The sequence below is a fragment of the Adiantum capillus-veneris genome, chromosome 17 (genome assembly GCF_014529385.1).
Source record: "Adiantum capillus-veneris isolate H3 chromosome 17, ASM1452938v2, whole genome shotgun sequence".
NCBI lineage: Eukaryota > Viridiplantae > Streptophyta > Polypodiopsida > Polypodiales > Pteridaceae > Adiantum > Adiantum capillus-veneris.
In genome coordinates, this window is record NC_140947.1 from 93,022,471 (window position 1) to 93,037,806 (window position 15,336).

Sequence of the window (15,336 nt, forward strand, 5' to 3'; positions counted from 1 at the left end):
GTGAGTCACAACAGATTGAGTGGTCATGTTTGCAGTGGATGATTGCAGAGGAGACTGAGATGTCAGCGATTATGCAGTCATTCCTTTCTATGCTCGACAGTGAGCATGGGGATATAGTTGTGCAGGATATGTCTTCCAGCAGACACCTAGAGCAGCTGGTTTGCTATGAGGTTGCACGACAGGTTGATGCATCTTTTGCGGACAGTCAGGAGATGCACGTGTGAGGCACGTGGACACGTGTGATCCTAATTTTAAATGTAAGATTTTACTAACAATTCAAAACTCAAGTGCACCAATATAATTGTGAAGGAATCATGTTGAGCACTAACATAAATTCTACCATCTCCTTTGGATCAAACTTCACAATCGTGCACTCAACCTTTGGGTTGGAGCATTCATCCAACCTCTCCTACAATGCCCAATCTTTCCATGCATGGAGCCAATGAATACCATCCCATGCAATAAATCTTTTTTCCTCCATGTGAGAGAGCTCAAGATTGTCTCTAATTTGGTAATCAAAAGTAGTCGACATCAGTAACTCTCTCCCATAAGTACCACGCCTATCGAATGGTATAAGATCTTGCCCATAAAAAGCTTTGGACACAATGAGCCATGGTGGGTTGGTAGCCTCTTTTGGCTATAGAGGTCATGAGTTCTGCCACACAATCATCGTTCGTTCTAATGGCCGGATTGGTCAGAAGACGATAGAGGGATTTGTGGCAACATGTAATCATATGACACAACATGTGCATCAAATCAACCTGAAGAAATATGGCTATCAGCCCCACAGATCCAAAGAGATCAATAAGAGGGTCATTACTTGTGTTTTGTGCTTCTATGGGCTACGACATGAGTACACCCTTCGACGGAGGTACGTGCCTAGCCGTCAACATGGACGCTCCAACCGCGAATATCGTTGCAAGAGAGGAACCACTCTCTTGAGTGGCGTGGATTGAAATTTCTTCTTGGTGGTCCACTCCTTTAGAATGGCTCCTTGTTAGAATTGGCATTTTTGTTTATAATAGGGGTGCCAAAAAAAAAGAGCAAGAATTTGGAGGGTGAGGAAGAAAAATATAAGAGGAAGCTTATGGGTTTGAGGACAAAGGTGAAAAGAGAGTGAGAAAACAAGAATTAGCAAGGGTACCCCCTCTTATAAACAAGGGGGGGGGGGGGGGGGGGGGGGGGGGGGGGTTTGAGAGAAAAGAGAGTGGAAAAAGGAACAGCAAAGGTTATAGCAAAGGGAGAAGGGGAGGGTAGTAGAATGAAAAAGAGAAACTTTTTTGGAGTTCACTAACGCATATGGCTTTGAAGAGAAAGGTGGAGAGTGAGAAAAAAGAAATGGCAAGGGGGGACCCCTTTTATAGGCAGAAGAGGGGGGGGGGGGGGGGGCATTCTCAATAAGGAGGGAGGGGTGGGGTCCACATGGCAGGCACGTGCAGTCCACATGAGCGCCTGCCGTGGTCCACCACCGACGCCCATGCCCATGTGGCCACCAGCATCCATGGGCGGTTCTCGTGGAGAGAGAGAGAGAGAGAGAGAGAGAGAGAGAGAGTAGGTTATTAATCCAAAATATGACAGAGCCTGTTTTTTTAATTAAAAAATCTCTTAAGTCCCTAAATTTCCACCAAAAATCCACAAAAATTCACCCAAAAACCCATTGAAGCCTTAATTAGATGTAGAATGGTAAAGTTTCAAAGTGTGTGACGTGACAAAAAATGGTAAATCCTTTGAAGTAGAAAGTGATTTAGCAAGAGGAATCTTCTGTTACCTGCCACCATCACCAATAAAACAAACATAAGAATGTCAATAATAAGGTGGTGGAAGGCAGGTGTTAAGGGAAAACTCCTACATGTTATAGATGTCATGCTAAATAAAAGTCCAAAGAAGGCGTTTAAACCTGAGAGGATTCCATGAGAGGACGGTAGGATGAGAGCTCCTTTGTCAGCTTCTTCAGAGTGAGGATGAGAGGCTGTCATTTTTGTGAGGACCAAGCACCTCTATTTGTAGGCATCCCAAAAAGGAGGGAGTCCTTGGGTTTTCTTGGAGGGAGAGCACGGTTGAGGGGAGTGGGAGAGTGGAATGGTTTTTTTTTTCAAAAAATTAGGGAGGTTACCCCATGGTGCAGACCCCCTATGATGGTAGCCCACGAGGTAGGCCTTAGAGGTGTTTCTTATGGATAGAGAGGGAGAGAGATCGACCACCACACACACCAGGACGAATGTGTTAGGCACTTCCCTCTTTGGGAGCTCTAGGCCCCCCCAAAAAGGGGTTGTAGTGCTCGCCAATCTCTATCAAGTCTAATATTGTGGGGATATGACATGCATATTTCAAAGCTGGACAATCAATTAGGAATCCCCTAACAAGTCCCCATAATTTTGCCCTTTCAAAACCATTCACACAAAAAGCATCTATTAGTTTTTTGATATCTTTGGCGGTTTCAAGTGGATTTGAGTTGCAGAATATGATGGTTTTTAGTTGTGAAATTATGACTATATGTGCCCACTATAAGGGTCTATTGCTAGCCCTTTTGAGGTATTGAATTGGAGTGCAGGGTAGTTGATCATTTTTTTGGCACCCCATTTTGAATTTGCAATTGGAGATTCAAGAACTTTGCACTAGTCCTCGAGCATGTTTCTATGGAGAGACAACTGGGATAGATTCGGTGTTGTTCTATGAAGTATGATGGGTCCTTTGAATCGATTAATAAGATGTCATCAAAGTAGCGTTATGGTGTGCCAAGCTTAGAGAGAACTTCCTTTGGGTTTGGTAATGTAAGTATGTGGTGTAGGAATTCATACTCTAGAGAGTGTAGATACAAATTACACCAAAGAGGGGAGCATGCAATTCCCATGGGTATCCCGTTAGTTTGTTTATATGCCCGATCTAGGCACTGTACAAACATGTTGTTAATAAGCCATGGATTGAGAGATAACACCTCTGTAAGACATAAAGAGAGCCCAATTTATATCTTTGATGAGACCGAGTGCCCTCAATGCAATGAGATGGGAAGTTTTTGAATGAGATAAACAATTCATTTGTAGAGGCATATGCATATTTGATTAGCTTGGTAAGGTGATGAATTAGTCCATGCTCCCCAAGATGTGGAATATTTTCATAACATTTTTTCACATCCCTAGAAAATAGATGGGGGGACTATAGTAGGTAAATTGAGGACACAATTATATACTGAGTCCACAATCCACCAAGACTGTATCTTGACATTGTGGCATAGAAATGCTCTTTGATTTAATAGATGTGCTTGTCTTTTCAAAGCTGGGATGCATCTCTTTAGTATTGCATGTCATTAACAATGAGACCTCTTAGTAGCCGCAAGAGGCTCTACATGTTATATATCTAAATGTGGTTTTGTGTAGTTTGTAGATAGCAGTGAGATATGCAAGCGAGGTGTATCTTGGAGGGGCTATGTCTTTTAAGAAGTGGTGGCCAATATTCTCTAAAAGTTCACAAATGGGCTTGGGAGAGGGAGTGAAATCATCACCTTGCAACCTTTTTAAAGCCTCCATAATAACAAGCTCTTTGCATATGAGTATAATATTTCTAGGAGCTTTATCAACACGAGTTATGAGAAACATGGTTCTAAGTTCCTCGATCTCATGTGTGAGATCTGGATGTATTGAATGTTGTCTTTTCAAAGGGATGTTGTGGAGACAATAAGCATGAAAAAGTTTGGACATTTGTCCCTCATCAAGGTGTGGTGGTAGTATGATGCATCCACTTGCTAGGAGGCGAAAAAGTACAAGGTGTAATTCCCAAAACACGGGCTCAAAAAAAGGGGGGCATTGGTATGTGTCTGCCAATTCAGGGCTCTCAAGCTCTATTGAGATAATGTGTTTATGTTTAGAGACACCAATTTGATAACAATGACAAGCTTGTGTGGTTGATGTAAATACATCTTTAGTATTACAAAAGGATACTATCAAAGGGGGGTTGAATGCCCAACAAAAAATACATTCATCCCAACAAGAGGTTCTACTAATCCCAAACCAAAGAAGAATAGAGCAAAAAGAGAGAAGATGTTCTTGATATCCAAAAGGGGATTGACAAAAAGTATATGAACAAAAAGCTTGCATTTTTTACTTCTAGGTACAAAGCAAAGTCACCCATGTAGATCCAAAGAGACCTGCAAAATTAGTCATTTAATAGAGACTTAGCACTAGCAATGCATGCTTGAGTGGAAGCGGTTTTAGTCATAGGTGTGGGTAAGTAAGGGTGGGGCAACAAAACTCTGACTAGATTAAGGGGGATAGGTTGGGGTGGGCAAGGGCGTTTGGCTACTCCCAGAGGAGTCAGCAGGTGATGCCGATTTCCAACGGGTGGTGGAAGAGCTAGTAGCTTGTTGCGTTGTGAATGATCATCCACGACCATGATTCATCTTCCTCGCATCTCCACGTGCTTTTTTGGATAGGCAATTGTCATGATGGTCTCTTCCTAGTGTCACAATAGCTCGCACAAAATCATCTACCTCCAATCCCATGTTGCAAGTGGGCGCCGGTTGGTTGAATAAAATTGAGTGTGTGATAGTCTCCTTCAGTTGGTTCCTGTATAAAATATGCAACAAAACCTTTGTGACCCAACTCATGAAAGCAATGGTGGAGCTTTTGAGATTTGTGCCATGGCAAAATAGAGGGAGTTGGTTGAGGATAAGCCAAAGAGCATGGTCAAACCACAAGACATTATTGTCTTTGCAATGATCACCCGCCCCAACGTGCTCGCACCCACATTTGAGGAAAGGGCAATGCATGTTCCAAATTTATGTGGTATAATTGGAATCCCTTGTTGAAGTGGAGATAACTCCCTTAACACCAACAACATAGCCAAAGATGGCGTTACATCTTCTTAGCTCAAAACAAGACATTGAAAAGGGTGTGGCGATGAGAGTATTGTCAAATAGGTTAGAGTTGTTGGATTCTAGAATTTGAGACAACCCTTGTTTAAAAGAAATTTTTTCAACAACATTAAGTATCATGAGCAATAGATCCTCAGATAGAGGAGCGAGTAAAGTGAAATTACCAAAAGCCCAAGCTTTGTGATGAGCTTCTCCAAGGTGCACCTCTAAGAGTCTACAAGGGATGAACGGGTCAGTGTTGGTCTTGAATGGTTTTTTGGTGAAACTCCAGCAACGGCTAGCAATGATGAAGTCCCGATTGACTAGTGACTGCTCCTCTTCATCAAGATCGGTTGATAGGAGAGGACTATACATGGCTGTCTGAGGTGTAATGGAGACTTTCAAGAACCCATTGAGAAGATGTCTTCTTCATTGGTGGATGAGCGGATCATTGTGTAGCCTCCTTCCATTTGCCTCCATGAACGTGCACATCAAGTTTGGTGCATTCTCCATCCATTCCTTATGATCCCTTTCATTCGTGTTGCACTAGGGTTTTCTCTAGCAAGCGCATAGAGGTGAAATCATGCGGTTATGTCAAGAGCGGTGAGGAGGGAGTTCTCCTCATTTTCTTGCGCTAGGGCTGCGCTACCTATATCTATTAGGGTAGAGTGAAATAGCGGGTCTTTGATGCATAGTATCAGCCCTTTGGACGATGCAGGTGAAACCATGCGGTTATGTCAAGAGTGGTGAGGGAATTCTCCTCATTTTCTTGTGCTAGGGTTGTGCTATCTAGCTCTATTAGGGTAGAGTGAAATAGCGGGTCTTTGATGCATAGTATCAGCCCTTTGGACGATGGAGGAAGGTGGTGTGGTCAATTCACCATAGCCAAGTGCCGTACGATCAGCGTCCCGAAAACCCATAGCCAAAGCCTATGATGTATCCACACAAAAATTGGTGAGCATTGGCAAGACTTAACAGAGAATGGGGAGGTATAAACTTGTAAGTGACTTATGATTAAGCATTACTATGAGTGAATGGTTCATGTGATGCATTCAAAATATGTGACATCCATACCCCATGCCCCTGTTCTGGTCAATGAGGTGGGTGTAGGTGTGTTCCAAAACAGTAAGAGAAAGATTCATGGCATGTAACAACACAAGTATGAGAATCAAACAGATATAAAATACAACGAGAACATATTTCAAAAAACACCCGCAGACTATAGAGAACACCCGCATAGAAGAAGGATGGAGGAATCAGCCAACAATACACCCATAACGAAATAATACCCTTAGAAAAACTAGGGTTTAAAGATATTCATTGCAAAGCATCAAACTATGTAACATTCACACTAGAATCCCATCAAACCTGCTACAGTGCAATCATGATTAAACATAGGGAAAAAAAGCACTCTGGATTAAGCCTCAGAAGATGGTTTTTCAAAGAGTTGAGAGCAACATTTGAGCAAAGACAGCTCGTTATAAGGCTATATTTGATTGTGCTCAGAGTTAAGTAGAGATATATATACATACATATATATATATATATATATAGATATATATATATATATATACATACATATATATATATATATATATATATGTATGTATATATATATATATATATATATCTATATATATATATATATATATGTATGTATATATATATATATATATATATGGTATGTGGCAAAAATTACAATAAATCTAAAATGCTCCTTAAGCTGTACACCGCATATCTACTTACCTCAAACAAAAATACGCAGAGCAAACCTGCACTACAATATGGAGAGCAAGGCACAGGCCGCTTGCAATATTTCCTTTCTCTTAGTCTTAAGCTGTATAGAGTATATTTACATGCCTCAAAAAGTACATAGGGTACATCTGTGTATCATAAAAAATTACAGGCCTGCAACAAATTTAGAACAAGATTGCCCCTCATGACCAATGTAGTATTAAGAGAAAGAGGGGGGAAAGGGAGCATAACCCGCCTTGAGATGTATACAGTTCACCTGAGAGCCTCAGAGTATACCCAAATGCTCCAGAAAAAGACATGAGGAGGGCATGATGGGTCCGAGTCCCTTCAACCATGCAGCTAGATAAACTGTAGAGTACAAGCAGAGCATCTGGGGAGGGGTAGTCACTCTAACAAAAACAGCGTATGTCTGTGTGTTAGCGAATACATTACAAAGCATACCTCCAAGAGTATCGTGGAGAATATCTAAGAGAGAGGGGGAAAATTGCAAGTTTCCTTTACCTATGAGTCTCATTGTTTCAGAAAAGCCAAGGGCAAGGCATGGTCCCTTCAACCCTGCAAGGAGAGAATCTGGGGAGGGCAGAGCATATTTGTGTTCTTCAAGTATCCAACGAATACATATAACACACAAAGAATATCTTAAAAAGAAACGTATGCTTCATAAGAAGGCACTGCAGAGACTCAGAGATGTGAAGGGCTGATGCCTTAAGAAGAATCATAGGCCTTAGCGAACAAGGCACTGCAAAGACCCCGAGGTATGAAGGTCATATGCTTACGTGCAGGTATCATTTATCTATGAGTTGGACCTACTTGTCTTAGAAAAGCAAAAAGCAAGGCATGGTCCCTTCAACCTTGCAAAAGTAGCGAACAAGTAGAGCATCTGGGAAAGGGTCGAGGATACATGTGTGCAACGAATACAATTTTAACACACAAGGAATACCTTAAAAAGACACGCATGCCTCAATGGAGAAGGTGCTGCAGAGACTCAGAGGCGTGAAGGGAAGATGCCCTAAGAAGAAACACATGCCTCAACAAACAATGTGATGCAAAAACTCCAAAATATGAAGGCTAGATGCTTGTGTGCAGGTTTGTAATGGTAGAAACTCCAATGCAGCATCTAGAGAACAAGGAAAAGAAGGTGAATCGAGCATTGTTGGTTGCAGATTAGCCATTAGGGTCCACGTTCCAAGGTTATGGGCCACATATGCCAAGGCCTTTAGGGTTTCTTGTATAGAGGCCATAGACATAGAGTAGATGTAATCCCCATGTTACCTCCGTGATGGCTTCTTTGTGAACCATCCCCTTCGATCTTGAATTCTACGTGAGGCAGTTATGTAGTAGGCCTCAGAAACATAGAGAAGCGGGCAAGCGTTGAGAGAGAGAGAGAGAGAGAGAGAGAGAGAGAGAGAGAGAGAGAGAGATGTTCTTCCACAAACCATATCAAGCTCGGGGTTATCGTAGTTCACAGAGAGACGTTCACCGTGAAGCCCAAAACCCTACACTCAGCTCCCGTGTAGCCTTGAGAATGGCACATTGAGAAACGAGGTGCAAGACCCTAAAATGTACGGGAGTGCACTTAGGAATCGAGGCGGTCTGTGAGCCACCCAAAAAAGGTGATGCCCTCCAAGAATGGGTATAGGATGCTCTGCTAGCTGGATGCCCTTAACAAAGAGGCTCTTATCTATTCTATATATTAAGCAGACAGAAATTCAGGGGCCACGTGGTGCAATTTGCTTCATCCGGCAATGTGTCCTTGCATCTCCGGCAACAGTGAGGACAGTGCACGCTATAGAGAGAGAGGCGGCCGAAGGCCGCCGGCCACACTAGCCTCCTAAGGGTAGGTAGGAGTCTACCCATAAGACGTGGAGGTGGTGTATCAAAAACCGAGAGAGAGAGAGAGAGAGAGAGAGAGAGAGTAGGCATGGAGAGATAGTGTGTGCACAGAGGGAAAGATTGGGAGAGTGCATGGGTGAGAGAGAGCGGGTGTGTGTATGTAGAGAGACAAGGAACGTGTATGGGAAGAGAGAGATGTAGTTTTTTAATGATTTTAATGTAACTTTATTAAATAATAATATTTTAATTAAAAAAATTCTTGCAAAATGGATATAAATAGAAGATTTGCAGCCACTACACTCCCTCACAATACTCTTTCTCTTTTTCTCTCTCCCCTTTTTTCAACACTAACCTCTCTCACATTACTCCTCTCTCTTTCTCTCTCTCTCTCTCTCTCTCTCTCTCTCTCTCTCTCTCTCTCTCTCTCACACACACACACACACACACACACTTATCTTGAAGATGCCCCTGCACCTACTTAGAATCTGGACATGATCATATCAGTAATTTTTTGGCTTTTTTGGCTTTTCTTTGAACTATTTTTGCAACAACAGGATTGACCCAACGAATTAAAAACATAAAATTTATGTGTATGAAATCTTCAATGTTTTGCATACAGAGCATTTTGTGTTACTTTTTGAATAAGATGACAGTGTTACTTTTTGGTCTTGGTATTGAATAAGATGACAGTGTTACTTTTTAAGTCATTACTTTGAACCTTTTTTATGTTGCATGCGTCGGAAGTATAATTCTTTCAGGATTTCGAACCATTTATGTTGCATACGTCGGAAGTATAATTCGTTCAGGATTTCAAACCCTTGTAAGGGAATAGACTTTTCTAAGCATTATGGTAAGGTGACTTGGACCTTAATCCTGATGTGAGGGTCTCTTGGTGAGATGGTATAGTTTGTTGGAGATTTTTTGAAACTTTATTCAAAATACAAGGGAGATGCTGCCGAATTTTCATAAATTATGAACTTGCAAGATTATCAGCTACGATGACATAGGTCCAGATAACATGGGAGTAGACATTGACGGCAAATTATTTTAGGAGACTGCTCAAATTGGATATATTTGACATATTGATACGTCATTCATTGCATTATTTTTTGACAAGCTTCTACTTCATGAATAATGTAGCTGATGAAGTACTAATCAAAGAAAACCTTGAGAATAGCGTATCTTTTAACCTACTATCCAAGGTAAGGGACATTAATTATCTTTGCAAATGACATAGTCTTACAGGGTGTTTATGATACTACAGGTGTTTGTTATTCTTGGGATCGGTTATCATTGCATATGGCCATATAAAGAATTGAGGATATGTTTTTTGGAATCCTTTTTGAGATACAAAGAAGATGTTAGTTTCTAATATGTTTTGAGGATACTACCATATTTTGAGCTAGTAACATGGGATATACTGCTAGTTTTTTATACATGGGATATATTTTAGTTCTTGAAGCTGTAAACCTCCTGTGGAGGATCTCGTTGGGAGATGGCATAAACTGAGTTTTTTGAAATACTACTCAAATTACAACGGAGTTGCTGTCCAATTTTTGCCAGGTGTTCTACATTGATCCATAACCCAGAAATACATAGGTATTTGCATCAAATATGGTAATCGACACTAGTGGTTTTTTGAGAGAGCTCAGTGAGTATTGGGGTACGCATGCATATACATTCAGAGGTTATCGTACTTGAAATCTTAACTTAATAGTCAATCCTAAGGGTAAGCTATAAACTAGGTCTACAGGTGTGACATGGATGACAACTGGATCCAGTGTCGACACCTGCAAAACGCACAAACATAGCTAGTTCTAACTGAATGTTTTTGTATGGATGCAGGTAACAGCTGGATCCTTCTCCTTGTCGGTGTACTGGAGGCTCATCCCAAAGGACGGACACATATAACATATCCTATTTTGTAATGGTTAAAGACTAAAGTTGAATCTAGATGAATATATTGGCTAGTAGATGTTGTTTGGTATATTGACAAAAGTGAGACAAAAATTTATGTACAAACTGTGTACACACTTTATGTTATAATAAGTTATTGTTATTTAATGTTTTATTTAATGCAATTGTCTAAGTATGGCTCAGATATGAAGGGATTTTCAAACACACACACACACACACACACACACACACACACACACACACACACACACAACGACAACATCATCATCACGCTTTGATGTTTCACAAATCAAGAATGCATTCAATTTTGCAAAAGCCACCTTGAAGAATGAGGAGGCTACACACCATGCAATGACACCACACCAAATCAAGGACAAAATAGCCCGCCTCATTAATTACGCTAATAATGGGCTTACATAATTGGGAGAACTCGAGTACGAACTTGATGACGATCAATGTTGCCAAGTAAGTGACATTTTGATTGCAATGAATGCGATCAAGTACGCGGCTGGGAAGCTGTTTGAGGGTGGATACTTCACCAGTTCAGTGAGGAGCAAAATTTTATTACGTTGATAATGGGCTTACATACTTGGGAGAACTCGAGTATGAACTTGATGACGATCAATGTTTCCAAGTAAGCGACCTTTTGATTGCAATGAATGCAATCAAGTACACGGCTGGGAAGCTGTTTGAGCGTGGATACTTCACCAGTTCGGTGAGGAGAAAAACTTTGAACTCGATGATGGTAATATACCACTTTATACTTTTGGCCAAAATTTGTGGACTTGGCCGCCGTGGAAGTGAAACTTGATGTTTTTAGTCCAAATCTAGGCTCACTTTGCAGTTCTAACCCTTGTAGGTAGGTCAATCTCTCCTATGTAGGCCTTGGTCACGGTTGGCTTCTCCAAGAGGTTAACTAGGTCAAAATTGATCCAAATTGGGTGAAACTTGGTCCTTAGGCTTGCTTTGAGGTGTTTAACACCCTGGTAAGCTCTATTGTTAGGTCTGGTCAAAATGGAGTGAATTTCACTCTAGAGCTTCTCCACCACACAAGAAACTCCACTTGAAGAATGTAATTTCAACACCTATTATGCTAGATATGGTCAATCAAGCATTCACTTTGCTCAAATCTATCTCTTGGTCTCTACTAGCCTTAAATTGCTTCAAATTCAATGGGACTTGGCCTTTTTACTCCTTAGACGCTCTTAAACACAATGGTTCACAAAAGTGTGCCAAAATTTGGCCCCTCATAACATCATACGTGTATGATGTCTAAGTGGTCAGAATGAATTTTTGTTTCTTTCCTAGTTGTCCCTTGATGTGTACAACATGCATAAGTGCTAAATTTGGATATCAGAATTGCACCTTATCACCCCCTTTCTACCAAGAAACTTCTTGAAAAGAGTAAAACTTCCTCAATACTCGGTTCATATAACCAAATGAGATGAAACTTGTTGTATGTGATCTATATAATATGCAGACTATGGGTGTCAAGTCAAATGCCCAGCTTGACTACCAGATCGACCCTTGAGACAAAGCACTTATACAAATTTTCAATGTAAAAATATGCACTGAATCACAACTTTCCTATTTTTTCTTTTTCACTCTTAGCTTTCGTCTTTTGGGAACCAAATGTTGGTCAAAACCTTAGTCCCAAGGTGTATTCAGGGTAAAACACCCCTTGAGAACACTCTCGTGCAGTCTATTTTGTCAAATTTGGCCTCCTGCTAGGTCCTAAGACATCATATGCGTATGATGTCAGCATATGAAAAAATGCGGATTTCCCATCTAAATCTCTTGCATATGTGTTCTTCTATGCCCAACATCACTTAATCATGCATAAATATGTAGTGAAGCTTGTTTATTGCATGTTATCCCTAAAAATCAACTTTTCAAAGATTACCAATGCAATCAAGCATACAAGTAAATAACTGGATGATGGATAGCTCTAACTCACAATCACCCATCCTATCTACAACTACTCCTACTCATCATGTGGGGTTTTGCAATCGTGGGTAGAAAAACACTTTACTGCCACACATGGACTAGTAAACACTTTAACACCACCACAACCACTCAAACACCAACCACAACTACTATACCAAACTAACTAAAACTATCTACCGCGAAAGACCCAGGCGAGACACACGCTCCCTAGAACCTCTCTAAAATCCCAAGAGTCCTACCTAGAGTAAAATAACAAGACTCCGACGAACCGGAGGAACTCTCACCTCGTAGGACTAGTCTAAGGTCACCTACCTAGGGCTCTTGTCCCTGGCAATGACGCAAAACACAACAAAGGTATCCCCGGCAATGAATCATCCACAAAACTCAAGGGACGACCTCTACATTCCTAGAGGACACTACCCTAAAGTCTCTAACCCAACTTGCTACTTGTAAACACTTGGTGAAAAAAACGTGTATGAAGATAGATCACAATTTACAGGTCACCGATTCTCAATGTGCTTAGGCCTAATTTGTAGTTCTACTCGTCATGAACACAATGACATATAGAAATCACAAAACGGATGCACATTTAGAGAGAAAACTCACCTTGAAGCTTGTGGGAGAGCTCTTCACGAAGAGACCAAAATCATGCAAACTTGGTGTTGACATGTAGCTCTTGTCGTTGCTAACACAATGGTGTAGTTGCCTCCGCAATGTAGCTTTCGTAGCGCGTGTAGAGAGTAGAAGAAGATCACTCATTCTCTCACACACAACTCACTGTATACTTAGTTGAACTCAAAAGATGATTAATTCAAAAAATTGCCCTTAGGGTTACAAAAATTGGCTTTTATACCTCAGCATTGGATGTTTCAACTTATTAGAATTACCGTCTACTTCCTACCATGGATTCGGCTAATCCACATAATTAGTATATTATAATCTGGAAACTCGATTGAGTCCCAAAAAATAATTACAATGAGTTTTTTGAAATAAATAATACAAAATTGGGCTTTTCTCGTGTTCAGTGGTTAACAGACTAACACTTGTGCCTCTGTACCTAATTATGTGTCACAACAAAGTGCTTAGGTGCTCGTCAAATCCGTTTTTCAAACTAATTTGAGCACGTAGTATCAAGAACAATTTTAGTGGCCATAAATTGTCAAGTACTTAGAAAGACTTATTAAGATTATAAGTGCTTTTGAGCAACATTAACGGATGATTGTTTACACACATAGCAAGGCTATATACTGTTAAAGAAAACATCTCATTGTTTGTGCCTATATTGTGATTTCTATTTCACATTCTATTATGGATCATACGTTTTCGCAAGGCTTGCAAATGATTGCAGTACGAAGTATTTAGTTTCTTAAAAGAAATATTTACCCTCCTCTTTCATGTGTGCTATGAACATCATATCTGCCATAAGCATTGGAAATTATAGTCACAAAAATGGAGGTTTGGATCAATTTTTCAAAAATGCATGCACACTAGGTGTTATGGGCCCTAGTGTTTAGGAAAGACTGGTTTGGAGCGGCATGTAAATTCATGAAAGTGATAGCTTATGAAGCATTTCACACTTTGTGTCTGTTGGGGTATAAAGCCCAATGTGGTCGCCCAGGTAAGTGGGCGGGCCGCCAGGTATGTACACATATTCTTTTGTAAAAACCTAATAAGAACTCACTATGCTCTACACATTATAGTAGAGCGAGTTCACCATATCGTCGTGCTCTTCTTCTTGCACTCTCTCTCGCGTCGCACTTCTGCTCGTACTCCTTCAACTGGTATCAAAGCTCAGATCGAGGCTCGGGGCAGCGTTTGTAGGTAGCCAGAGTCACCTGCTCAGATTGGAGTGAGATTCAACAGGTGAAGACACGGCCCCAAATCCTGTGGGAGAGCTCGAAGGGAATGGTGTTCTCAGAATTTCATTCTAAGGTCATCTCGGCCACCGTTCGGAGATTCGACAAAGTTCTGCGCAGGCCATTTTCGACTACGTGGTCTCGGCGGGTGTAGATCTGACTCTACAAATTTGGGGTTTCGGCCAACAACTCCAAGTGCTGAGGATATCTACACTTCAAGAGTGCTGATTTGTGGCTGTCTACACAACAAAGGATGGCTCACCGTTCTTGGAGGCGTGTCACATACGACACGGGCGCACCTACACACAGACTATAGGAGACATCCACTAGTTCATCAGGTAGCTTGTGTTTGCTGCTTGATATTCCAGATTTCATCCTGACATTGCAGGTACTTCCACATGGGATGTATTGTCAGAGATGATGTATGTCTGTTGAGGGTTTGCTGGCTGTGAGTCTTGTTAGAGAGATAGTGGTTTTTTGAGCTGTTTTTGGTCTGTTTTTGAGTACACCATAGCCATTTTACAAAGGAGACTCTGCCGAAATTTTTGCAGAATCTGAAGCTTTCTTGGTTCATTTGACAGGTTGATATTGGTTCAGAGGTCAGTTTACAAGGGAAACTCTGCCGAATTTCTCCCAGGAAAGTAAACTACTGTGAAGTGTAGCTATGGCTGGATCACAGGACACTGCTCTTTACAATATCAAGAAGCTGGATGGAACCAATTTCCCATTGTGGAAGAAGCAGATTTGGCACGTGTTGGTACAAAAGAAGCAGATAAAACCTATAAAGCTCAAGGGGATAAAACCAGAAGATATGGACGAAGATGAATGGAGCGAAATGGATGAATTGGCACTTTCTACCATTATGCTGACTTTGGCAGAAAGCGTTTACTTCAATGTAGCAGATGAGATGTCGGCTTATGAAGCATGGACAAAGTTGAGTGATCTTTATGAGAAGCAGAGTGCAGCTTCAGAGGTATTCTGGCTTAAGAAGCTTGTTGACTTGAAGATGAAAGATGGGACACCTATGTCCAATCATCTGAATGAATTCAACACCATCTACAGTCAGTTGTCAGCTCAAGGTGTCAAGTTTGATGAACTTGTTAGAGCTATGTTCCTGTTGATCACATTGCCGAAAAGTTGGGACACTTTTCGCACAGCTTTGAGTAATTATGCACCTCTAGA

The 15,336-nt window shown here is 41.0% G+C and overlaps 1 protein-coding gene across 1 annotated transcript; it reads right to left on the minus strand.

The window, feature by feature from the left end:
- Positions 1–4,071: 4,071 nt before the first annotated feature.
- LOC147437716 (uncharacterized) lies at positions 4,072–7,277 on the minus strand. The gene is made up of 4 exons (XM_086487210.1): positions 6,858–7,277; positions 5,763–5,775; positions 5,032–5,073; positions 4,072–4,559 (listed from the first exon to the last, which is right to left on the minus strand). Exons 1-4 carry the CDS (start codon positions 6,934–6,936, stop codon positions 4,373–4,375), a joined length of 321 nt encoding a protein of 106 aa, XP_086343336.1. The 5' UTR covers positions 6,937–7,277; the 3' UTR covers positions 4,072–4,372.
- Between the last annotated feature and the right edge of the window lie 8,059 nt (positions 7,278–15,336).

What these genes read in the sequence shown, in the direction of transcription:
- LOC147437716 (XM_086487210.1), bottom strand. Translation starts at nt 6,936, where the DNA reads ATGGTTGAAGGGACTCGGACCCATCATGCCCTCCTCATGTCTTTTTCT. An exon ending in TCACAAAGCTTGGGCTTTTG is followed by an intron (nt 4,560 to 5,031) that starts GTAATTTCACTT and finishes TATTTTATACAG; the next exon opens with GAACCAACTGAAGGAGACTA.